The 25,188-nt window shown below is 44.3% G+C and overlaps 1 protein-coding gene across 11 annotated transcripts in view; it reads left to right on the top strand.

The window, feature by feature from the left end:
* DENND1A (DENN domain containing 1A) overlaps positions 1-25,188 on the top strand; it is a 495,826-nt gene that overhangs the window by 272,370 nt on the left and 198,268 nt on the right. For all 11 annotated transcript variants that reach the window (XR_006386371.1, XM_044264938.1, XM_044264939.1 and 8 more), the window contains 2 exons: positions 5,808-5,908; positions 22,355-22,400. Coding sequence is in view for 10 of the 11 variants with exons in the window: in XM_044264938.1 (XP_044120873.1) it covers positions 5,808-5,908; positions 22,355-22,400 (147 nt within the window). In the remaining variant the exon portion in view is untranslated. The remainder of the gene's footprint in view (positions 1-5,807; positions 5,909-22,354; positions 22,401-25,188) is intronic.

Genomic DNA, 25,188 nt, shown 5'->3' on the forward strand with positions numbered 1-25,188 from the left:
TTCTTTCTGTACTCTTTGTTTTTATCAATTTCCTGGTGTTTGGCCTCAGAGGGGAAAGCGAAATTCTGCCTGGAACTAAGCCTGTGATGAAGCAGGCGTCAGTTTGATCTTTCAGCATCCTGAGTTCTAGGATGTGAAGAATGACTGTGACCATCTGATTTTTCCTTTAGTACTTGGAATCTCAATACCTTTTAGAAATGTACAGCTTCTAATTGTGATCTCTTAAGCAATTACAATTTGTTAACTGTCTGGTAATCTTGTCTCCCATTCCTCATGGTGTTAAGCTGGAGGCATTCTTACATTCCCCAACGATTGCCCAGCGCCTGCTCTGTGTCAAGCATAGTGAGATAGGGAGGGGAAATCAAACGTGGTCTGTGTCCTTGAGGAGCTCACATCTTTAGTTTCATGCCCCCTGGTCTCCTCAGATCATCTACCTCTGAGATACCTGGAATGTTGGGGGCCAAGCACTGGGGAAGGCTGTGCCCTCCACAGTCTCGGGTTAGGCCTGCAGCGGCTGATGAGGGTAGCCAAGGTAGCCCAGGCATTCCGGTGAGACCTGAAAAAATAAGATGAGCTTTGAGACAGGCCCTGTTTTACTTACACTCAGCGTAGCTGAAGAAGGTAAGCTGGGGTACAGGAGGCACATTCTTCACGTCAAAGGATGGGAATTCCTCTAGATCAGAAATGGATAAAGCTGGAAGAGGGCACAGAGATGACGGGGTCCTACTCCTCCCTTTCCCTGTAAGTGAAAATGAGACTCAGGAGAGGAAGCGGCTTGTTCAGATCAAGAAGAGACTTAATGGCAACTCCATGGAAGTCTATGAAAGGGAAAATGACAGAAAGCCGGACTTTGAAATCGGTGGGCCAGATTGGGGAGTAAGCTTTCCTGCTTGACCAAAAATCATGCCCTTGTCTAGAATTTCCAGTGGATTAAAGACCATCCCGCACCCCAGTAAGGGTAACTAACCCCCAGGAAATGATCAGATCTGTGTTTGTTTTAGAAATGATTATTTTCTGTTAATTGGTATTTTACCCCAGGTATTTGGTCATCTAACAACAAGGCAGACGTATTTCTGCATAATTTGGCTGTGCTGGTAGGAACAGTATGTCACCTAGTTCAAGCTCCTCGGCATGGGGTATAGGCACAGGGTAGGCAGTCAAAAATGTTTTTAGTTAATTTACGCATTGTGGAAACGCAGTGGCCATTATAGTCTGACCGACCTGGATGTGAGTGCCAGTTCTGTCACCGATGAGCTGTGTGGCTTTGGGCAAAGTTATTTCACCTTTGAGACTGATTTCGCGTCTGTGAAGTATGGTGATGAGTGTACACGTTTGTAAACGTGCACGCTTCTTAAGCAATGCGTTTCAGAATCCTAAACCCCACATACGGTGCCTGGAGCATATACTGTGGGGATTTCTTGGGGTTTTGTTTTGTTTTTAAAGATTTTTATTTATTTATTTGACAGAGATCACAAGGAGGCAGAGAAGCAGGCAGAGAGAGAGGAGGAAGCAGGTTCCCTACTGAGCAGAGAGCCCAATGCGGGGCTCAATCCCAGGACCCTGGGATCATGACCTGAGCTGAAGGCAGCGGCTTTAACCCACTGAGCCACGCAGGCACCCCTGTTTTTTGTTTTGTTTTAAGGGGAGAGTCTTACTTTTCTTTCATGTTAAACTGCAGAGCTGCCGTTAGGAATCAGCCAAGGATCTAGAATCTATGATTGTGGCTATCTGGGCATTATATCTGAGAACTACCTTGAACTAAGAAAAAATACACACACACACACACACACAGTGCCTTCATGATTTTTCCAGCTCTATCATTGGTCCCTCTCCCTGTCCTATCCCTGTTGCCTTCTTTCTTTCTCTCCCTTTGCCTCAAAGAAAACTAATGGAGCCATGCAGAAAGCTCCAAGATAGAACTGACCTTGTGCACCTTTAATTGAGGACAGAATTCGCTAAAAGTGCGTCTAGAAACCCACCGGTGGTTTACTTTACAGTCTGTGTCCTGGCTAGACTGGCTGTTGGCTGTGTAATTTGTCTAGTTTTGTCTGGAGTCTTAGACTATTCAGCTGCTTCAGGGCAAAATCTTTTGGGGTGTCATTAAATGGGATTGATAATTGGCTTCTGATGAATATTCATTGTGACTAATGACTTTGGGCAAATTTTACACATACTATCTTTCTATTCTCCCACTGAGTGAGATTTTGATAGGATCATTTTCTTCAACTTGCACTTCAATTAGACACTCACAATACCCCTTTGTTGACTATAATCCAAATTGTATACTTTCATTACTTTAAAATTTTGTATTCTGTAAGGAATGAGCATAGGTCTCTAAAAGCCTTATTTTACAAATGGAGTTGGCCTTAGAATTGTTTTTAAAATAAGTGGCTAATGATAATTTATGGGATATAGCATTATTTCTGATTAAGCACAGATAAATCATAACACTTTTCTTGTGGTTGACTCACCACTATTCTTAAATAACGATGTACATCATTTTGCCGCTTTGCATTTTGGAAAAGAGCCAAAAAATTCTCTTTGTTTGTTTGTTTGTTTGTTTTCTTAACCAAATGGATCAATGCATTTTACTCCAATTACAGAGATTTGGCTTTTAGGAAACCCCCAATGAGGATGATGATTGAGCACCTTTAAAAATGTTTGATTTTTATAAGGGATAGGTAATTTTAAAATCTTGGTGTTTAGCTTTTATGTCTTTTTGAGGGAAAGGAGACAAGAAAAGAACATTGTCTGGAGATAGGATCTCTGTCACTTTATTGCTTGAAATAGGATTTGACTCAAACCTATTCAAGCTAAAAAGAGGGAAGTAATCAAGTTCTGTCTCAACCAGGAACATTCTATTGAATGACTTTCCCAAAGAGAATTACAAATGAATTCATGTGATGAGGACATCTTGTATTTGTACAGCACCTTAGAGATTTTAAAATGCTTTTACTTATTTATTTGATGTGTTGTAGAGTTACAGAATAGACGTATTATTGAAGGAAAGAAAGAGAAAGAGGGAGGGAATCCATTAATATGATTTACCAAAAGTGGCATATTTGTGTGTCTAAGCTTGCCATTATTGTTTTGGAATTTGAGTTATATACCCCACTCTGTGAGACTCAGGAAAATGTTAGTCCAATAGTTAAAAGCCAGGCCACTATCTTTATATGTGAATATATTGTAAGTAGGAATTATTTTTTATTTATGGAAGAAACGTTGCATTGATTCGCACTTAATAGGTGCTGTGCCACCGAGAACATGGAGAGGAAGAGAGGCAGGGTATCACTTTACAGAGAGAGGACAAACTGGCAGACCAGGTATAGTCCCATTAATAATGGGGGCTTATGCCCAAAAGAGCCATGCGAGGAAAGTAGTGCTTTCACAGAGACCCAGAGGAGGAGGAGTTTGCCAGTTGCACAGACCTGGGTAAGGAGTCCCTAGCTACTCTCAAATCTGAAATGATTTATTCAAAGGATGAGCTTGGAGAAGGTAGTAGAGACTGTGGCCAGAGATGTTGCTCTACATAGTTAGACGGAAGCTGGTGGAGACACTCCTGCCCCCAGAGACTTCCAAGGAAGTGACATGACGGGACCTGCACTTCAGTCTGAGTCCTTTGGCAGCCAGTTAAAAGATGGGCAGGAAGAAGTGGGGCCCAAAGCCAGGGTCATCCTCCAGCCTCCCTTCAGGGTGCCGCTGGAGTGAAGTTGGTTCATTTTCCCCTCATTCAACACCAGCAAAGATTTTTCATCTCTTCTAACCCTGAAGAGATGAGTCATGTAAAATATGACAGCCTTCTTTATATGGAATCCTACTGAAATGGGTTGAGAAGGGATGGATTAAACCTACCAGCCTTGGCAGAGTCTCTGGGAACAACTCTTGAGAGCTTGCTGGTCAGCCTCTGTTCATGACATGTACCTGATTTAAAGAACAGGGTCTGGAGGGAGAAGGAGGGGGAAGAAAGTGGCAGCCGTGGATTTCATACACAGCTCTCACAACTGGGAAACATCAGCAGAATATCCAATTTAAAGCTGTTCATGTTACACTAACCTCTGGGATTCTTTTAACTGGGCCTTGGCACGTCACTCTTTCGCCACGTAAATGTCCTTCTGTCAGCAAAGGCCAGTTAACAGCTTCCAAGAGAAGCAAAGTCCTCATGGGAACAGGCTTCCCAGAAACCAAAGAAACATTAAAGAAAAAAGGCAGAAAGAAACATGTGTTGTTGGCTTTTGTCACTTCATAGCCCTATCTCCAAAGGTGTTGGGTTTTTTTTTTTTCCTTCTTTCACTATATTGAATTTTGTAGCAATTTTATTCCATTACATCTCTGTCCCTAATTCTTTAATTACATCAAATCCTGATATGATGTGTCTAGCTCTTAAGAAAAAGAAGGAATATGAAATAGGGGCATGTCAAAAGAAGAGGGAGAGGAAGGATTAATCAGTAAACAGTGCTGGGGCAATTGATTAACTGTGTGGAAAAAATAAATTCTCACCTCTGTCCTTAAACCTAAATTAATTCCAGATGGATTAAAGAGTTAAATGCTGGGGGAGAATTTGGGGGATGTTTGTAGTATAACAGCAGTAGAAACCATCGTGAAGGATGAGATTTGTCTGTGAAATTATTTAAACCTTCTCTTCCCCAGCCCCCAAATTCAAAGGAGATTATAGAAGGATAAGTTATTTTCAGAACTGTTACACAGCATTACTATCCTTTGTAAATATCCAGTGTTCACTTATAAATCACTTTTAAAAAATACTAATACTAATCAGTGGACTACGAATATGAAAAGAGCATTTACCTATGAAATAGAACCAAGAAACATGACAAGCTGTTAAGCTTTAGACATGATCGGAGGGATAAAAATAAAATCCAAACAGATACACTTCCAAAGCTAACTAACTTGTCTGCAGTTCTTAGCCCTGGTGAGCTGTGGAGAAGACATTCTAGGGCATGGCTGCAGGAGTGTAAAGAGCCTCCATCTTTTATTATGTTAATACATTTATTATATTTAAACTACAGTTGTTATCTCTGAATCTTCCATCTAGGAACCATGTCTGAAAATTATATACATGATCTGATTATATAACGTGATGTTGGGAGAGTGGTTAATACACTGTGGGAAATTCACTGAGTGTCCTTAAGAGATATATTTTCTAGGAATATTTAAGGATGTGGGAAAATGCCAGCAAATAAACATGGACTTTAAAAGAAGGCAAACGAGCACTGTATTTACAGTAATCCTAATTTTATTAGAAAAGGAAATAAAAGTGCTTTGTTTGTAATTCCCCAGAATATCCAGTTATCTTCAGGGGGCGAAAGACTTTTATTTTCTTCTGCCCCTTTTTCCATTTTCTAAAATCGCTACTGTCATCCTGCATTAGCTTTGTAATCAGGGTGGGGAGGAAGCTTTCTTAGGAAAAGCAAGCTCAGGGGACAGACACCTGGCTGGCTCACTGGGTTAAGCCTCTGACCTCAGCTCGGGTCATGATCTCAGGGTTCTGGGATCGAGCCCCGCATTGGGCTCTCTGCTCCACGGGGAGCCTGCTTCCTCCTCTGTCTCTGCCTGTCTCTCTGCCTCCTTGTGATCTTTCTCTCTGTCAAATAAATAAATAAAATCCTTAAAAAAAAAAAAAAAAAAAAGGAAAAGCAAGGTCTTGCTAAATTTGAATTTGAGTGGTTGAGGTAGCTTATAATTTTTAAAATGTGGAGAGGTAGGTACTGAATTTTATTGCTCACCTCCAGTGAGCGCATCGCCTCCCGTGGATTCCGTAGCTCTGAAGCTCTCATTTGCTTGTGTTACAGCTGACCGCCTGCATCCATGGGGCCGCCGCCATGCTGTACCCCATGTTCTGGCAACACGTGTACATCCCCGTCCTGCCTCCACACCTGTTGGACTACTGCTGGTAAGGCTGCCGCTCCCCCCGTCCCCTGCTTTTCCTTCCCCAGCACCCGACGAGGATGTTAGGGCTGTCTCTTATAATGCAGTTGCTGACTAACCGGAAACTCCTAACTGGAATGACATGAATTTTAGACCAGGCGATCCATCGCATGGCTCTTTGGTTTCCAAAGGGCTTTCAGCTATGCTGTGGCATTCTTCCGAGTGCAAGGCAGTGGATCTTTTCCCATGGCTCACTTCGGAGACACCAAAGCACCAAGAAGTGGTGTGTTTTTGTTTTGTTTTGTTTTGTTTCCTTTTCTCCCCCAAGATGGATCAGAGCCCAGTGAGAAGAACAGTTGTGGTCCCCCAGGTCTTCAGGTTTCAGCCATACCCTGACACATTCTGTAGGACTCGTTTCCAGCTATGGTTTGGGCGCACAGGCCAGACTTCAGAACCCTCTGCGTTTTGGGGGGTTTTTTTGCTGAGAGTTTCACTGTCCAGGGACATGTATTTTAGCAAAAGGCAGGCTGGCAGGTTTTAGAGTCAGCTCTGCTGCCTTCAGCAAGTCACCTGCCTTAAGACTCTGTTTCCTCATCTGCAAAGTGGAGTCGGGCCGTATGTGCTATATGAAGAGAAATGATTCAGCAGATGAAGGGACACAATGTAGAAAAGCTGCCCATGGTAGGGGCTCAGTAAATGTTTCCGCAGATACTTTGTCACCCTCTGTCCTCGATAGATTACCAAGAAAGACTGTCTGTGTAACGGATTTGGATCTGTTTTCCTTCTGAATAATTTCTTTCTCCAGCATAATGTGATTAAAGACATTGTCTCCAGACAGCTCAAGTCAGCAGATGTTGATAAGGGAGCACTGTATGTATGTAGGAAAAGGTACTGCCTGCCAGAAATTAAGAAATTCAGGAGAAAGGGACCCATGGAGGGGTCACAGCACTGTCACTTAAAAACTGATGATTTAAGGACGTTTATTATCAGGTCAGTCATAGTCTTTGCTAGGTTCTCCCAGCCCATTTTGCAGTCCTGTCACTGAAAAGACTTACTAAAGTAGCCAGGTTGTGCTGGGAGCTTAAGGGTATTCTGCAGTACTCCTAATTTGGCTGTGTTGGGCTCACTCTCATCCCAAGAAGCCATGTGTACAACCAAGATGTAGCTCACAGCCATCAGGAGAAAATCAGTGGCCCTCTCCAGCGTATAGCACAAAGTGGATCAGCTTATTTCTCTCTCAGTTATGTATCTTTCTTATCAAGGTAGCTGTTTTTATCCGTGCCTTTCTCCCACTTAATGAAATTAAGGAACTCTTCCTCTGCTCAGACTTGCTGCTTCCTTTTGAGCTTCTAAACTGACTGTCTTGGCTTTTTCCATGCTGCCACGTGTCTCAAAGGAGAGGACCATGTTTGCTCTCCAGTAGTGTTCGTTGTTGATTCAGTGAAAGACTGGGGGGCTGGGCCGAGGAGGACGCTGACACTCAGGAAGAAAGAGAGAGGGAACGGGGTGGGGGGGAGGACAAAGGTGGAGGAGGTTAGTGAGAGGAATAGATGGAAAAGGTAGAAAGGGGACATATGTTCCTAAGACAGACTTCCCAATCCTCTCAGCCCATTGAAGCCTGCTGCCATCACTCCCCTCAGCCCCCATCAACATAGAATAGTCTCATAGGCATCTACCATCACACAGACACGTAGCCCCCAGACTCACACATACACACCAACACAGGTCCCTTCCCTACGCACATGTCTCTGATGCCCCCGCAGAGAGACATCCCCTGTACACCTCACCCCAGACATGTGCTCGAAGAGAAAACTTTAGAGTTCTCCCTGGAGGAGACTCACTTGTGTGTCCTTTTTTTTTTCTTTTTTTCTTTTTTTAAAATTTTTATTTTATTTATTTATTTGAGAGAGAGAGAGCACCCAAGCAGGGGAAATGGCAGGCAGAGGGAGAAGTTGGCTCCCTGCTGAGCAAGGAGCCTGATGCAGGACTTGATCCTGGAACTCTGGGATCATGACCTGAGCTGAAGGCGGATGCTTAACTGACTGAGCCACTCAGGTGCCCCGCACCTGTGTGTCCTGATGCTGAGCTTCAGATGTGAGCACAAACGGGCTTCTGTGTGCAGGAATTGGCAGAGTCATTGTAGTTCCTCTGCCTCCCAAATAGTACAACTTTATTCTTCTATTATTTCCAAAGCTTTGGTTGCTAAATTGTCAGCTAGCTTGAAACTGGCAGCTTCCATTTCCAGAACTGTGCAGAGAGAAAGGCTTTGTCAGCTTCGGTGGTAACAATAGCTGCCAGTGTTGAAGATCTCCGATGCCCCAGTCTGTGATCTCACTTAATTCTACTAGCAACCCTGTGAAGCGCATATTATTAGCTCCATTTCACAGATCGGGAAACCAAGGCCCCAAGAGGTTTAGTAACTTATTCTAGTGTAAATACCATATACTGTATGCTTCTGTTTTTATAAAAACAAACATTATGTGTGTCTATGAGACACAAAAATGTGTGTGTAGATGTGTGTATACAAATGTGGATATATCTATATGTGTATATGTACACACACCACACACACACACACACACACACACACACACACAGGCAGAGATCTAAGAGGAAACACACCACAGTGTTAGCAGGGATTTGGAGAGGAGGGGGAGGAACTCGGTGTGATTTTTATGTTTATTTTGTTTTATGTTATTCTGTTTCTGCAATGAAAACGTATGGTTTCTATACTTGAAAAGTTTCACTTTAAAAAGAAATTAGTATTTATTCTAGCCATTTGTTCTTTCCAGCCGTCCTTTCTTGTTTGCTTAAAGGATTTATTGGCTGTTTTGCTCTTCCCTGCGGAAGGTGCTCTGAGGTCCTCTTCCTGACTTCCTCTCTAACTCCAGCCCTCTGAGCTGTGTCTCCAGCCTGCCCGGGAGCAACAATGCTGGCAGGTCTGCCTTGGAAGGGAAGACTTGACAATAACCTCTCCTTAGCCCTTGTCAACCCCAACTTCTACTCCAAAAAAATCGAAGCTCAGACTTGCATTTTTCAGAGCCTGAGCAGGTTCTGTGATTAGGCTCCATCTTGGAAGTGTCTGTGTACATGATAGCAGTTCTTCTCCTGGTCTCTTGTTTTCATGAAAGAACTTTCTTGACATTTGACCAAAGGATGATTACAGGCCAGTGGAGGTTGGTATCTGTTTATTAACTACAACATGTTAAGAATGTGCAAATAAAAGACCCCGAGAGGAAAAAAAAAAAACCAGATCTTCCATTCAAGGCTTGATTTGATCACCTTCAGCCTGCTACCAACTGCTTTGGTCAGAAACTACAAATGTCATGAAATTTGAGTCGATGCTAATAACTTTATTCTATTGTGCTCGGTGACTTTCACCACTGTTGAGTTTAATCCTTGGTGGTGAGAGCCAGCAGGGATAACTAGCATTTTAAGTAAAGTGCTAGGAGCTTGAAACATGTAAATTTGAAGGAGGTTTGTTCCTCTGCAGATGATTTAAATGTTAAGTACGTCCCCATGCAGGGGATACACGAAATGGAATCTGAAAACTATTATCTCCTGTAGAAATGAACTCTCAATTTACTCACTGCACAGGAAGGGCAGATTCTAGTCATTTTCACTGCCAGCAGGTGCCCTTTCTATGCATAATAGACTTCGAAAGTGTAATTAACACATGAGGACCACTGCTGCCAGTTTTTCTTCAGGTACATGCTGCTAGGGGTTTTCAGGACAACAGTGTAGGCTGTGAGAGCTTTTTACATTGCACTTGAAGATGAGGTGTTCATTGACTTCTGGACAAAGACATGTTAAATGGGGCTGAGTCCAGATCCTGCTGGTGGTATCACAAGTCATGGTCCTTGGGCCCAGAGACCCCAGGAGCTGTAATGCAGCCTCACGTAGAACAGAGGCCAGTAGAGCAAAGCTCTGGGATGCGGTGAATAAATGGAAAGTATGATGCCGAAAACCCCACAATTATGTAGAAGACTCTAATTGCACATTCACAAATACAGCAACCAATTATCTGAGTTAACTTTAATTAGAGGTATAATCACAGATTTTAATTATCTGAATAAATCAGTGTAGTACAAATGATCTTCCCCCAAATATTTCCCAAATTAAAATTTTCAAATCCCTTTGCATTTTTGGAGAGGGTGGTAGAGAAAGTGCCTCGGCTTTGGATTCAGACAGAGGACCTGGATTCAGATCTAAGTATCCTGTCTTATTAGCTGTGTAACCGTTAAAAATCTATTTGATCTCTTCGATGTGCAGTGTCTTTTTCTGTAAAGTGGGTTTGATTTACCTACTTTGAAGAGTGATTTAGAATTAGATATACTGGTCATCAAGTGGCACTCAGGGGCCACTTAGCAAATGGTGGCTGCTCTTACATGGTTATTATAAACATGGGACATGGATTTTGGTTTCCAGAAGGTTTAACTCAGATCAGACATTCTTATTTCTGCTGCTTTGTGAGCTCAGGGGAAAACTTTATAATTCATCTTTTCTTTTTACCCCTCAGATTGTTTTTATTTTGATTTTTTTTTTTATTTAACTTGAGTTATTGTATGGTTGTTTTCATTTGCAGCTGTGGCATAAGAATGAAAAGAAAAGAAACAAAAGCAGATGGCAGAGAAAACGAAAGGAGTAAGACATTTCCAGCCCTTATGAATATTTAAAAACATGTGCTGCTGGTTCCTTTCTACTTTAGATCTGTACCATTTTCTTGACTTTGAAAGCGAAAATGAGAATGTTCCCTACCTTGGCTGACGGCAGCCCTGACCTTGGCCAGTGTTGGGAGGGCCTTCCCATTTCTGGGACAAAGGGATTAACTTGCTGATGAGAATCTGCGTTTTCCTTCATTATAATAATCACCATCTATTGAAGGGTGTGTGTGTGTGTGTGTGTGTGTGTGTGTGTGTGTGTGTGTGTGTAACTCTTTATCAACATTATTGCAAATCTTCAAAATCAAATCGTAAATAATATCTCATTAGCTCCATTGTATGGATTCAGAAGTCAAACCTTAGGGACTTCTAGTGACTTAAACCACTGTCACACAGCTAGGAAATGGTAGAGCCTGTGGTTGAAATGTAAGGCCATCTGACACTAAAGCTTTCCCTACTAACATCCTCCAGAGTTTGAGAGAATAAGTTGTACCCATCACCAAGATTTTGTGAAAAAAAATTTTCATGTAGGCGTCTTGATGACTTATGTTTTTCATTCAGAAAATATTTGTAGAGCACTTACTATGTACCCGGCACTATGCTAATTAGATGTTGCTAATAAAAGGTCCCGGTAGAAACCATATGGTATTTCCCATGTAAATTCTTTTTTCTGCCTTACTCTTTCAGAAGTCATCCTAAATAAGGACTGCAAGTCAGTTCCCAAATTGAATTGTATATTTGGGTTGTTCTGGACACTTGTTAACATGCCTTTGTGACAAAATATTTCCAGAGCAGATCAGGGCAAGTTCATGTTGTCCCCCAAAGACCAGCCAGATCAAGAGCCAAGTTAATACCTAACTCCCCATGCTCCTGAGGATGTGCCTGAACCAAAAATTATATCCTATGTGAACAATTAAGGTTTGAATTTTGCAGTTGTCTTTGTAAAATGTGTTGTATCTCCTGATTCTGGAAACTGTTCTTCCACTCGGCGTGGGTATGCTCCAACTCCGTGTGAGAGATTCTAGTTCTAGGCTCTTTATCCACGTTGCCTCTTGGGTTCCGAATCAATCTGCACATGCTGCATCATGTTTTCCATCTAGAATTTTTAGCAAGCAGGCTGAAATGTGCCTGATCACAGGGTCCCCAGTCCACATGGTGAAGGGGCATCAGTCTATGAAGTGACTTCCGGTTGACTTGGGGCTGGGTCCAGTCTAATCTCTGTCTCCATTGATGCCATGAGATTTTGCGTAGGGAATAAATTGTTGCTAGAGTCAGTGGGATTGTTGATATTCTTAGTGACAGAAATAGAAATCAGTGAAGTGTGGTGTGGTGGAAACAGATAAACCTGGCTGTGGTTCTGGCTTCCCCATTTACTAGCTTTGAGGTCACCGAACCTCTCTGAGCCTCCTTTCTCTTCTGTCAAACATGAATAGTAATTACTATGACAAAAAAAAAAAACCAAAAACAAAAACAGGTGTTCCATAAACAGTAGGTACTACTTTTGTTATTAACAACTACAGATAGATAGATATATAGCCTATCTATTAATGTGAATATATAGGAACGACCTAGCAAAATCCAGTTGAAATGCACAACATCTGGGTGAAATGGTGTAGTTTAGGTAGACAGGTATGGCTAAAATTCTTCTGTATATACCAAAGTCTGGGCCCTGTAGGTTTTGTTAAGGATTGAAATCCAAGCAAGCAGAAACTGTCATTTGTATTTTGTAGCAAATATTTATGAGTGCCTGCTATATCCCTGGCATTGGGCACAGGAACGTAGGAGCTTCTTTGTAGATGGTCCTGGATCTGATAAAACACTCCTTCCCAAAAGAATTCAGGTGTCCAGGCAGGAGTAGGAGAACAGACTTTTCCAGCTAAGAAGCAGCAGGGGACAAGGTCCAGTGCTCAGGGTGGAACCACGCCAACAGGAGCTCCTTTGGGGAACCGTAGAAAAGGATAAGGACCAGGATTTCAGCTTCAGACAGAAGAAGGGGAGAAGTTGTGTCTGTAGTTGGCCTGATGGGGAGGAAGCATACAATGTTGAACAAAGGGAAGTTCTAGATTTCCAGGGAAATCCCTTAGTAAGATTTGGCTAAACTTGACCCTGAGGTTTGAACAGAGAGGCTGAGTAGTAGACGAGTTAAGTTTCGGGTCCAAACCCTGGCTCTGGTCCTACTGAATACATGTCTTTGGGTGAATCACATTACCCCTCCGAGCCTCCCGTCTCCTCGTCCACAAGAGTGTAGGGGAAAATATGTTCTCCGTGAGAAGCCTGGCAATCTAAAAACTCTGGTGTTGACAGTCACCACATTTCAGTGCCCCTCCATTTCCTTCAGACTGAGAGTGCCAAGAGCCTTTGGAGGAGGTTTTGGACAATTTATGAGTAAACTGTCTTCCTGGTGGAAAAATGGCAGAGAGGAGAGACTGAGAGCTGTTTGCATTATTGAAGCCATAGACGCTATAGGAATCTTTACTAATTCTGTGGGTTCTGGAGGTTCAAGTTCTCCATTTTTAAAAATTCAATCTTAACTCCTGTACTGCGACACTTAACAGCCTTTTTAAAGGTGTACAGTTCTCTGGGGTTTTTGTGTCTTCACAAGGTTGTGCAATCATCACTACTAATCCCAGAGCCATTAGATTTTTTAAATATAGTCTTTATCATTAGTAAGGTAATTGGTCCTTATTTAAAAACAGAAATCTTTTAACCTTCCAAAAGCACCCACGGCGGAAAGCCAGTGTTCGGTGAAAATGAACAGCGCGTGTGGGTGGTTGGCATCAGACCCTTCACTTGGTCCCTCCGAGGTGCCCCTGATGGCACAGGTGCTAGGTGTGTGGCGAGATGGCAGTCATCCAGCCTCAGCAGCGTATGCCCGCAGTGGTGCAGAAACTTGCAGGGTTAGAGAAGGCGAAGCGCCCTGCCGCGGAAATGGCCCTTCCCCGCTTGGGGCTGGTGGTTGTCGCAAGCCACCCTGTGGGGAGCTCTCCTGATGACAGCTTACCCCCCGCTGTGGGCCCGCCACCTCCTCTACGTCTGAACGTCAGAACCTGGCCTGCTGGTCCACCTTGTCAGGCCCGGTCCTGTTGCTGGATGTGACAAGGGGCCACACCGCTTGCCTCCCCTGCCCCAGTCTCTGACTCCTGCATGGAACATGGCTGGCCCTGACCTCTGCTGATACAACCCAATCCTTGCTTTCCAGTTCTTGAGACACATTCAGTGTGTAATTCCTCACTCCTCCCATACCTGGAGCCTATCTTGGACCCAGGACTTAGAAAACTGTGGAATTTCTATGGCACTGCGTGGTGTGGTCTCTCCAGCAAACATTCTAGACATGTTCTGCTCACTAACAGGGCAGGAGTCTCAGACCCTGTGATGCCATCGTGCCTCAGCAGGGCAGGGCCCTATCTCATGGCAGGTCTTTTGGGATGAGCGTCCCTGCCTCTCGGGGTGGGCCCGAGGCAGAGTGCATGAAGCCACCAGCGCAGTGCAAGGCTCTGCGTGATCTCTCAGCACAGGGGATTTGTTCTTACCCTTAAACATTTGAAGGACTGAGAGGCTAGGCTGAGAAGGGATTTGATGCTTTACATCTTGGCATGTGACGTTGTCTCAGTCCTTATAAAACAAAAAGAACTCTTTTCCTCTTTTTAAACTTTTACATTTGGGGGGGGGTTTACTTTCTTTTGATTTATCCATAAACTTCTTTTTCCCTCTCTCATTTCTTTCTTCCCTCTTTCATTCCTGCATTTCTATGAGAGTCTCCTGGGCGGCTGGTGGCTCCCGACTCGAGACGTTGCTTTGCAGCTGGCTCTGGCTGTTATGGTTCTCATTGAACTCTCTGGGGCAATAGAAAGCCCTGTCTCCTGACCTTTTCTCTGTGATTAACTTCTCCTGCGACAGTGGTCTTAGCCATGGAGCCCTTCCTGATGTTTTCCAAGTATGTCTCCTTCCGGTAGACTGAGAAGGCACAAAAGGGCGGACCACTTTAGGCTTTGATGTTGACCTTTCCAGGTTTTCATCCAGGCCTTATCTTTGTAGCTCATGTGTTCATTTAGGTTGGGTTTGGGGGCTTGGAGCTCTGGAAGGCGTCTCCCCCAAGCCCCAAGGTTACCCCAGGAAGCCACAGGGCACACACTGAGAAGAGCACTGCTCCCGTGCCTCCCCTCCCCCGCCGTGCTTCAGTTGCAGGGATAGACGTGCGTTAGGAAACCATCTCCAGTGCCTGACCCCATGCACACCACGCTGCCCCACAGGGCACAGGCCCTGTAAGCTGGCTCCTGACAGCACGCATGGAAGCTGGGCAGTTTGGGCCTCCTCTCCCAATCCAGAATTGCTCTTGTCCTCTCATGGGTCCTCATCCCAGACTGTTGCTCATAAATCAGGGAGGGATGGGTGGAAATTAAATACCTTTTCCCCTAAGAAAACTGTGATTAACTCATGGCATTTGTACCCCTTCTGCTTTTCAAGCCATATTTTCTGCCTCTCACCAGCTGTGACCTTTGTCAAGTCACTTAACCTGTTTGAGCCATAGATGCCTCTCTAAATTATGGAGATCAGCCTCTCAAGACTGCTGTCATGATGAAAAGAGGTCACTTCAGGTCCGCCCCACAGCACCTTGTATGTTTCCTTTACCTCCATTCACACACATACGCTAATACGCTCATCTCATGTCTGCTGTTCGCCGTGAGCGCCGGATAGTCAGGGACCCGAACTGTTTTCTCTGTCCTCTATCCCAAGCCCGACGCGATGCCCGACACACAGTAGTAGCTGTGGGTTGCCCGACAAGCAGAGGGAAGACACTGAGCATATACCAAATGTAGTGTAAGACATTCATTTTCTCTCTCCCCTCCCCAGTTGCCTTCTTCAGATTTAAGCTCCTGAACAACCAGTTGCTTTTTCTCTCTGGACACCACGAAGCCCTGTTACAATCCCGTTTCCCTCTTTGGGTGTCGGCAGCTGCAGTGCTCACAGCCGAGTTTGTGGCCCTCGCAGCAGGTGTGCCGAAAACCTCACAGCCCACAACTGCAGCATCACGTTCACCCCGGCTTCCATGTCTTCCCTTTGCCCCTACTTCTTTTCCTGCCCTTGTTGGTCTATTAAATTGCTTTAAATCTTATTTAGAACAAAAAATGTCAGTTCATTTAAGCTAGTAAAGTAGACGGTTTTGTTCTATGAAGTATCCACTTGGCTGTTTTCATTTTTAGTTATGATGGTCAAATAACTTTTTTTTTTACTTAAGTTAGTGTGAGGGGTCAGAGAATATTAAGCAAGAGTAGCATAAGAGACTTTGAAGTGGAAGGATTTGAGCTGGAATCACCATTAGCTGTAACCATGGGCAGCTTCTGGGAATCCTTTTTTAATCTGTAAAATGGGTGGTATAAATGGGATTATTTGGGGATTAAGTGAGATAAGGTGGCTCAAGCTTCCGGTGCACACTTGGGGAACACGCTCCACTGTTGCCGTTCTTCTGGGCTCCACACATGGTAGGCGCTGCGAACAGGAACCCCTTCGTTTCTCCTGTGACTGATTGTCTAGAAGAACCGTGCAAATTAACATGTGCTTCATGCCAAATGGGAAACTCACACAAAGGCCTTTACCCAGGGAGGTGTTCACAACCTCTGGGGTCCTGTGAGGAGTGGTGCTCTGTCCCAGTGGGCAGCAGAGGTTCCCTAGGACTTGAAGCAGGAGGGCTTGGGGCTCAGGGACACCATCTGAGGAGGGGCTCAGAGGCAAACTTGAAACAGGAGGATTCCTGTGGGTGAGGGGAGTCAGGGAGCTGGTCGCTTGGACGTGATGAGACGGGGCCTTTGACTTGGCCCGGCTGCCGGCCGGCCCTCAGAAAGCAGACTGGGGACGACCTCGTCTCCTTCCCCCTCTCCTTCCATTGGCCACGCAAAGGCTGGGCTTCTGGGAAACTGCTCGTTTTGTCTCAGCAGAATGGACTTGGCCTTTCATCTGTTCTGCCATTGACGAGTGTGTGACCTGCATGACCTTCACCTCTTCATCTGTGCGGCGCCAGTGGCAGTAGCACCTGCCTCACACTGTTGGCGTGAGGGTCTGCTGAGCTCCTAGCCCGGTGCTGGCCCTCGGCGGGCCACCTGTCGGGTCGCTGTCGCTGAGACCAGAACTGTGACAGTGAGGGCTCTCTGACAAGATGTGCTGTGAGGTCTTCGCGGGTGCTCCTTCTCCCACCTCCTGTCCCGAAACCTCTCTACCCAGGCCAAGCCGCCTATTTCAGAGCAGAATCTAAAAGTGTAGGACAAGCTGTGTTTATACTTTTGTTTCTTTTCCAAAAAAAAAAAGCTGAAACGAAGAGGACTGCTTTCAGAGTTTCCTTTCCCTTAAAAGTAGTGAACTGAGGAAAGACTTAGGGGCTCCCCTGTGCCAGTCAGGACCTATGACTAAGGAGGTGTGTGCCTCTGAGAGGCGGACCGGGCCCTGCGGCGTGGGAACTGTAGTGCTGACTGTGCATTTTTATGGGGAAAAGAAAAGCAGCACAGTGGACCTTCCAAGTCCCTGGGCAGCTCTTAGCTAATTCCGTGCTGGGGTCAAAGACGTGTTGCTTACCTGGCCCGGGGGTGGGGGGGGTGCTCCCACCTCTCCGCAGGTCCTACCCCGCCCCTCCCCCTCTGTCCTGGGAAACTGTGTTTTATGATTTGAGCAGCCAGTGTTCCTTTATTTCACCTGACTCTTTTCCAATTAGTAGCCACTCACCTCAGGGGAACATAATTAAGAAGGCTGTAGTTGTCTGGGGAAAGGAATTAAACAAATTGTGAACGTGCGGTAATAATGAACGGGGCTGCAAGACCATTAATAAGTCTGCAGGAGCCGCATTCATGCGGGGAATGAGCCCGTGCATAGAACTTACCTGTAAGAAAGTTCTCTACGTCGCAGGCTTGAGTTCGTAGGAGGATTGGGTGAGTAGCCCCCTTGGGATACTGGCACGGCTTTTGTCTTAAGTACCGAGCGTGTGCCATGGGTCAGCTTGGGCATAGCCATCCCATAGCCCTGGGTTTGAGTTACAGCTTCCCTGTTTACTAGCTGTGTGGTCTTGGGCGAGTTACTTCACCTTTCTGAGCCTGTTTTCCAATCTGAAAATGTGGATAACAGCACTGCCTTGGAGAGTTGTCTTGAGAATTCCATGTAAATAGTGCATAAAAGCAGCTGGGTTACAGTAGCTCGATAAATATTATAATGTTCCCTTTCAAATTAAACATACCTTTCAGGTATTAGGTTATATTATATATATTATATTATATTGTCACTGCCTTTTCACCAGCAGCAGACCATCTTTCCTTCTCAGGGAAGAAAGAAGAAAGAATAGTTTCTACTCTTCTAGAATGTAACTGATGAAGTCAGATAGTACAATAATTCCTCGAGAACAAAGGCCTAAAAGAGCTATATTCCAAGATGCACAGTGGCATCCCACAGTTGCTGTTGGCCACAGGGCAGTTGTGACACAGTTGTCATGGCCTGCCTGTATATATGAACATGGTCATAGCTGTTAACAAATGGTCACCGCTTTAATTATGTGCACTATTGGTTCCGCATATATTGTGTCTAATTGACATTTAAAATGTCCCCGAAATCGGAATCGGCATTGAAATGTAAAGTCACCATGAATGCTGAAAGTCACCCAGAGTTGAGAAGCATGGTGTTCATTTGCTAGTAGTTAAACAGATATTTGCGTTGCTGTGTTCTTGAGAAGCAACCAACACGTTCTTTGGAGGACCTAATAAGGAACGGTAGCTTCTAGGTGAAGTTGGATTATGTCTTGTTATTGAGATACCCTTGGGAAAACACTCACACTGATGACTGGATCACAGAATGATGCTGAGTGATCGAACTCCGAATGCTGAAGGAGTGTTTGAGGAACCGCTTAAACAAATGTATTTTGCTGTATTTTCCTTTGAAGGTATGCTTAAGAGTGATAGGTGGCTTTTAAATTTTGTCATTGTAAGTGGTGAGAAAGTAACAAATTATAGTTTACTTGCGGTCTTTGCATTCTTGGTGGTGTATGAAACTACGAGTAAAGTTGCCTTCCGAAGAAAGTGTTAAGCAACCTACCGAGCTCAGTGAGTAGAAGGGTGGTGAGGAGAGCCTGCTTGGTGTCAGCAGCCCACGAGCCAAAGGATGCCTCTCAGCTCCTTGCTCTCATAATAGAGCCTCGACTGTCCTCACCAGGGCTTGGCCAGGTATCCCTCAGAACTAGGGCAGGAACGAGAATATCATTCTTGGGGTGCAAAGAGAAGGGGTCCAGTGGGTCCAGCCATGCCAGGGCCTCAGAGAGAACCCACATGGATGTGAGAAGTTACTGAGCCTACCACGTGCTGCTCCTGTAACAAGGACTTCATGGGTTATCTCCAGCCCTTGCTGCCGTCGTGGAAGATTTCCAGTGGAGCCTGTCCTACCCTTTTAGAAAGCACTTTGCCAAAAAATAACAAAAGATATAAAAAAAATAAAAAAGAAACAAAAACAGTAAGAAAAGGAAAACAACAACAGCAGCAGCCCTGCCTCTTGATTTAGTAATTTTATGATTGGGAATTCATGCCCATGAAGTTGTTCATTGTCATTACCGCGTAACTTACAGTGAATCGTTGGAAGCGACTTAATGTCTAACTCTAGAAATAGGATGCAGTAAATTAAGGCACATCCATATGTGGTGGACTATTACACAGTCTTTAATCACAAAGAGTGTAGTCTACTATGGGAGAGGTTAATGTGGCCAATGAGAAAACAATAAAATATGTATGTACCCTGTAATTTCAAAGATATAAATATGTTTGTTAATGTGGGCTGCTATCGGGTAAGAAAAATGTGAAAGTCAAAGTAGCGTTAAGGTGATGTGATCCCCGCCCCCAAATTTCTCTTTACAATAAAAAGCCGAAGAAAAGAGGTTTCCAAAGAAAACGAGTCAGTAGCTGCAGTAACAGTTGAGGGTTACTGAGAATGGAAATTTTTCAGAACGCACCCAGAATTACCCAGTTACATATTTGTTACATTGAGATGTTAAGGAGACTCTGGGTTTCCTTTTTTTCCCCCCCATTTTCCTCTCCCCGCTTGGAATTCGTAATTAGTATCTTTGCAGAGCAAAAATGCAAGTCAGTTCAGGGAAGTATTTGAGGCTTTATCAGCAGATGATGACAGTGTAAAAGGTATTTGTCTAAATTTGCATTTATACAAAACATGGAGCTGCTGTGATTTCAGAGTAAATGTGTTTTCAATATTTTCTAAATACAGAGCTGGTGCAGCCCTAACAATGCTTGGCTAAGAAATTGCACTTCTATGATAGGCCATAATTACTCTTTGGGAAATTATTGGGCTGAAAAAAAATGCCTACCTAATGATACCTGAGGTGTGGGTCTCACTCTGTCCCATTTTGCATCTGTAGTCACTTCTGCAAGACTCCTTTTCTTCTCTTTCAGAATATCAGTGATTTTTATTGCAGGACAAAGGGCATGGCATTAAAACCTACATATTTAAAATTCTAGAAAACATTTCATTTTCAGGTAAAAGGCTTCAGTTATAGAGACTTTTGCAGGATTTATTTTCACCTTTTTCTTGGGGTTGTTTGGCCTTTTTCTGTACATTAACTCATTTGCTGAAATTTCAGTTTTAAAATTCTAGTTAAAACTCACTGTCCTTTGTCAGTTGCATGATTAAATGTAGAAGCTGGAAAAGTTGATGAGATTTGGTTAAATATTATGGATTGGAGTTTTTCTCCCTTCTATGTGTTAGGCTGTGCTTCTGGACAAATTAATAAGTGACCATTTTTCTGGAATTCTGCACTCTTCCTGCTTCCTTTCATTACATTAGGCAAGGTTCCACTAGATGAGACATTTGCAGTCTTAAGACTTCCTGCCAGGGTTCAGACTTTGTATTTTTGACATTGAAGCTGTCGTGTTCCTGAAGCTACTTAATTAGAAACACATTCATTTCAGTGTACACTGGAAAAAGCTTGGACAGCAGAGCCCGGCACACTGGGAAGTTTGAGCATTTGTGTAGCTGGCGGCTAAACTAATGGTTTACAGTTTAAGCGAAAAAAATATCATAGGGCATTTCCTTGCCCCTAGAAGCGAAGAGAAGCTGAATGTGCACAGCGGATACCTTTTTTAAAAAGGAGAGAGGAAGAAGAAGAAAGCAAAGAAAAGACAACTTCACTTTCACTGCAGTTGTGTGTATAATTCTTTCTTTGGCTATTATCAAATACAAAAGTCTTCTAGAAGAATAGTTCCCAAACTGTGCTGCTAATATTCAAGTCTGTTTTACAGGCTCCCAAGATATATTACTGCTGAGATCTGTAGTAAGGAGGACATTTTATATTCTGGGGAAGGATTTTTTGCTTGAAGAATGTTATTTGTTGAATGGTGATGAGGGAATTGTGCCCTCTCTTATTTTTAAATGTTTGAGCAATTTAAAAATGCACATCTGATGTTTAAAAACCTTCATTCCCTATCCATTGCTTTCAGGATGACGCCTAAACCCCTTAGTATTCAAGTGAAAACACACCTCTGCGTTCTTACTTCTTATCCCTCTGGTTTTCCCCACCCTGTTCCCAAGGAAAGCCGTCCTTGTAGATCCACCTGCTGTCTCCTGGCCACCCCAGAGGAAAGGCGCCTGGTCACCTTGATCAGAGCCCGGTGTCTTTGCCAGAGGCTCTTGCACCTTTCATAGGGTGTGTTATGTACTACTGGAGAGACCTGGGGAAAAGGTGCCCACTCGCTCTCGTCCTCCTACTTGTTGACCTCCCTCCCTTACCGTCCCTAAGAAATGTAGTCATGGGAGGTGGACCCAGGGACTTTAAGTTCAATGTTCTGAAGTCACCAAAAGAAGAGACTTTAGTCCTCTCCGGTTTGCTGCTGCCTTTGTTTTGTGGCGTTAGAGAAGGGATTTAAGCTCTCTGGGGCTATTCTGGTCCTCTGTAAAATGGGGATAACACCTGCCTTATGCCATTGTTGTGTGGGTTAGGAAAGATGAATTTGAAGTTCCTCATATAACGCCTAGCCCCTTTATTGGTAAGTAGCATCATAAATGATAATGTGTGTGAGCGCGCACACACGCACACACACTCCTGAAACCAAAGGAAATCAGTCCATAATGCCCAGGTTTTAAGAGCTTTGGAGTTGGGTTCTCTACTCCTGCCCAGTCACTGAGGGAGGAACCATTGCCCTCCCTGTGAATGAAGCAGTTGAAGGGGGCTCTGTGAATTGTGGTGCCATTGGATGGCATATGTGCATTTGGTGGGGAAAGGATTGCTCAAAGTTCCCCACATACTTAGGCCAGTCAGAATGGACCGTTAGATCACATCTCTGGATGGCAGAAGGAAACAGCAAATAAAGAAAAAAAATCATCCTTCACTGAAACACATTATGCCTTCCATTCAACCCTGTTAACTGCCTTTTCTGTTGTGATTGTGGCGGTGATCATTTCCATTTGTGCCAGGAACTATGCTGATCACTTGACATGTAGTCTCTCGCAGTCTGATCGCGAGGGGCCCATTTGATCCCAGTGTCCCATTTTAAAGACAAGGCCACTGAGTCTGTGTAGTCCCAGGGCTGCCCCTGAGGGATCAACACCAAGGTCGGCCTCTTCCCACCACCCGTGCTTCTTCTCGTGCTGCCCACATTTTGAAATTCTTCGGAAGTTTCTAGGCTTGGGAACAAAATGTCACATTAGGATTTTTGTTGTGAAAGGAAATGTAACTGTGCATACGTTTATTAAAACAGTTTTTCTCCAAATAGTGAACCATCTGTAATTTTCTGTCGGAAGCAACAGACATTAAAGCAGCTGTGTGTCTCTGTTTCTCTTCACAGTGCTCCCATGCCCTACCTCATAGGAATCCATTTAAGTTTAATGGAGGTAAGTTGGCGCCTTCCCTCCCCAGATCTCTCTACCTGCAGCTTTGTTTTGCTCTGTGACAGTGGAAAAGACCCGGTCTCTGGATTCACAGCTCTGCACGCGGGAGCATGTCCGAGCAGCACGTCTTGCGCGGCCCCCTCCCAGGTGCACAGAGCTGAGCAGTCCGCCGAGACCCCTTTCCACTGGGCTCTGGTTTCCAGTGTTTTTCCACTTTGCTTGGAGATTGTCGATTTCCATGGGTGAGAGAGTGAGGTTCAAAGAGGCAGGAGAAAGGGGTTCTTCAAGGGTTTGAACCAGGGAAGGGAAGTTGCTTGCTCTTCAAAATGATGTTTATTCCAAATCACTGGAACAGTATTACATTTTCATTGTAGAGGATGTGGTATAAGGAAGTATAAAGAAGAAAGTTAAAATCATCCACAATACCATTATTTCCAGATTCAACTACTGTTAGCATTTCACTATTCTTCCTCCTAGTCTATATTCTGTGAATATATATTTTGTATGAATGTGCATAACTGATGTGTATATCCATATATACATACATACATATATATAATTTTATGTCTATTTCACTTAACATTGTAGAATGGGGATTTCTACATGTTTTTAAACTACTCTCAGTAATAATAATTTTTAATTTGGGGCCTGTTGGTCCACCATTTGGATATACCACAACTTAACCATTTCCCCATTATTGTTGGACACTTAGGTTGTTTATCATTTTTCACTGGTATAAATAGTCTTTCAGTGAACATCTTTATGCATAAGGTTTTATCTGCATTTTGACTTACTTCCTTAGCATAGAACCCCCAACGTAGAAATGCTTGGTCAAAGCTATGAATCTGGTGCCAGATTGCTTTCTGCATGGCTGTACCAATTAGATAGCAGTTCTTTTAAAGGACTTTTCTGTGCTTTTGTAAGTGCCATTGGTTCGTAGACATGAACCTTAAGCTTTTCCCTCCTCAAGAGAGAGCTTAAATTTGTACTAGAGCAAAACGGGGTGGGAGGTGGGGGGCTTGCCTGTTTTGCACAGGAGATACGCTCTCAGAGGGAAAATCTAGAGCCATGTCCGTCTGTGATGATGCTTTGCATGTCTTAAAGGAAGTGCTACTTCTCTTCTTCTGTTCCCTTCATTTCACGTCGACGAGGACCACCTGCTTCTTCACTAACTGTTGCACACTGTGCTATTGTGCTTACGAAAATGAAACAAGTTGGTTATCGAAAAACCTGTTTGTTTGACATTGAGAATCTTGATCAAAATAGACCACAGAAATCTGCTCAAATTTCTAATTTGACAGGACGGCCATGTGGCTCCTACATTCTGTTAACAGTTCCTCCTTGTCATCACCCAGCCCTGAGCACATACAGTACACAGTTTATGGACTATCTTGGATGGTGTATTTAGATCAGATTGAAGAGATTTCTTCTGTGTTTTACCTTTGTTTGTCAAGTTTAGGGGTGCATTCAACGCTCCTGTGCGAAAAATTAAAAGTGAATCCTTTCTCATCGACCTTTCATGCCAGTTGTTGCAGAGTTTGAAACACGAATCTGAAGACCATTTGGTCTGTCGGAGTCCACCGCTCTCTCCCGCCCCTCCTCCTGCCTTCCAGACTGTTCCAGCACAGGCTTTTTCAGACTCCTTTTCATGTGCCTTTACCTTCAGCATTGTCCACGTTTCTAGTCTTCGCTCGCTTTTCTTCTCCACGTGCCCTCTAGTCATCTCACCTAAGGCCTTTTGCTTCAGCTACCAAGGCAATGTCAGGGGCTCGGCTGTGATTCTCCTACTGGGTCCCTTTCTGTGAACTTCAGATGCAAAGTTTCAAGCGCCAATTCACTGTCACCTAGTGTGCTGCCGATACCTCAGATGCAGTCTTCCCCAAACAGTGCATTATCCATACACACACAGAGACATGTACGCACGCACACACGCACGCATAGGCCTTCCGGTGCTCCGGGTCCCTGAGTGGCACCAGGGCCTGCGAAGGCACCAGGGCCGGACCTGCAGAGCCCAACGGAGTGCTCCTCTTCCTCATTCTCTCAAAGTAGTCACCACAGCTCTCACCCGACTCTTAACCCAGTTCCTTCCTCACTGCCTTCGCTGACCTTTCTCTTTGGTGGATTCTTATGAAGCCTTCCTCATTCACGTAACAAGCAAAATGACAGCCTCTGTGTTCCAGACATCAGCTAGGCTGTGGAAGGATGAAGATGGAGACGAAATTCAGGGCACAGTCCCGACATTTGGTGGCCTGGCTTCTGCCCCATCACTGTACCTCTGTGGCCCAGCTCTCTCTGCCCTCCCCGTGTTCTGCCCCTTCTCCACCGCTGTCACGCCTCATGTCCTCTCCCTGTCCCTTGCTAGCCAGTGCCCTCAGTGATCCCTAAACACTAAGCCTGCTCTTTCCAAAAGTCCCCCAGTTGTCATCTTTCACTTCCTGTGCCTCTTGCTCTGGATGATAGCTATTTGCTTCCCCGTCCTCTCTGTCATCCCTAGGAGTAGGAGTTCTGTGAGAACAAAGACTGTGTTTCATTTGTGTGGTGTCATCAGCACCTAGCGGGACACCGAACAGGTGCTTCCTGAAAAGAAGAATCGAGTGCACACTTGGAAAATGGGAATTCGGAACACACTTAGAGCCTCCGCTGGGCATCACTGTTTCCAGGGAATCCAGCACTATAATTTTACTGAAAGATGGAGTACCATTTTTCCCCTTTTTATATGACTATAAGGAATTTTTGAAAAGGCCTTTGGTAGTAAAACATGCAGTGCAAAATGTACCTAAATTCTGAAGCT

The sequence above is a fragment of the Neovison vison genome, chromosome 9 (genome assembly GCF_020171115.1).
Source record: "Neovison vison isolate M4711 chromosome 9, ASM_NN_V1, whole genome shotgun sequence".
Classification (NCBI taxonomy): Eukaryota; Metazoa; Chordata; class Mammalia; order Carnivora; family Mustelidae; genus Neogale; species Neogale vison.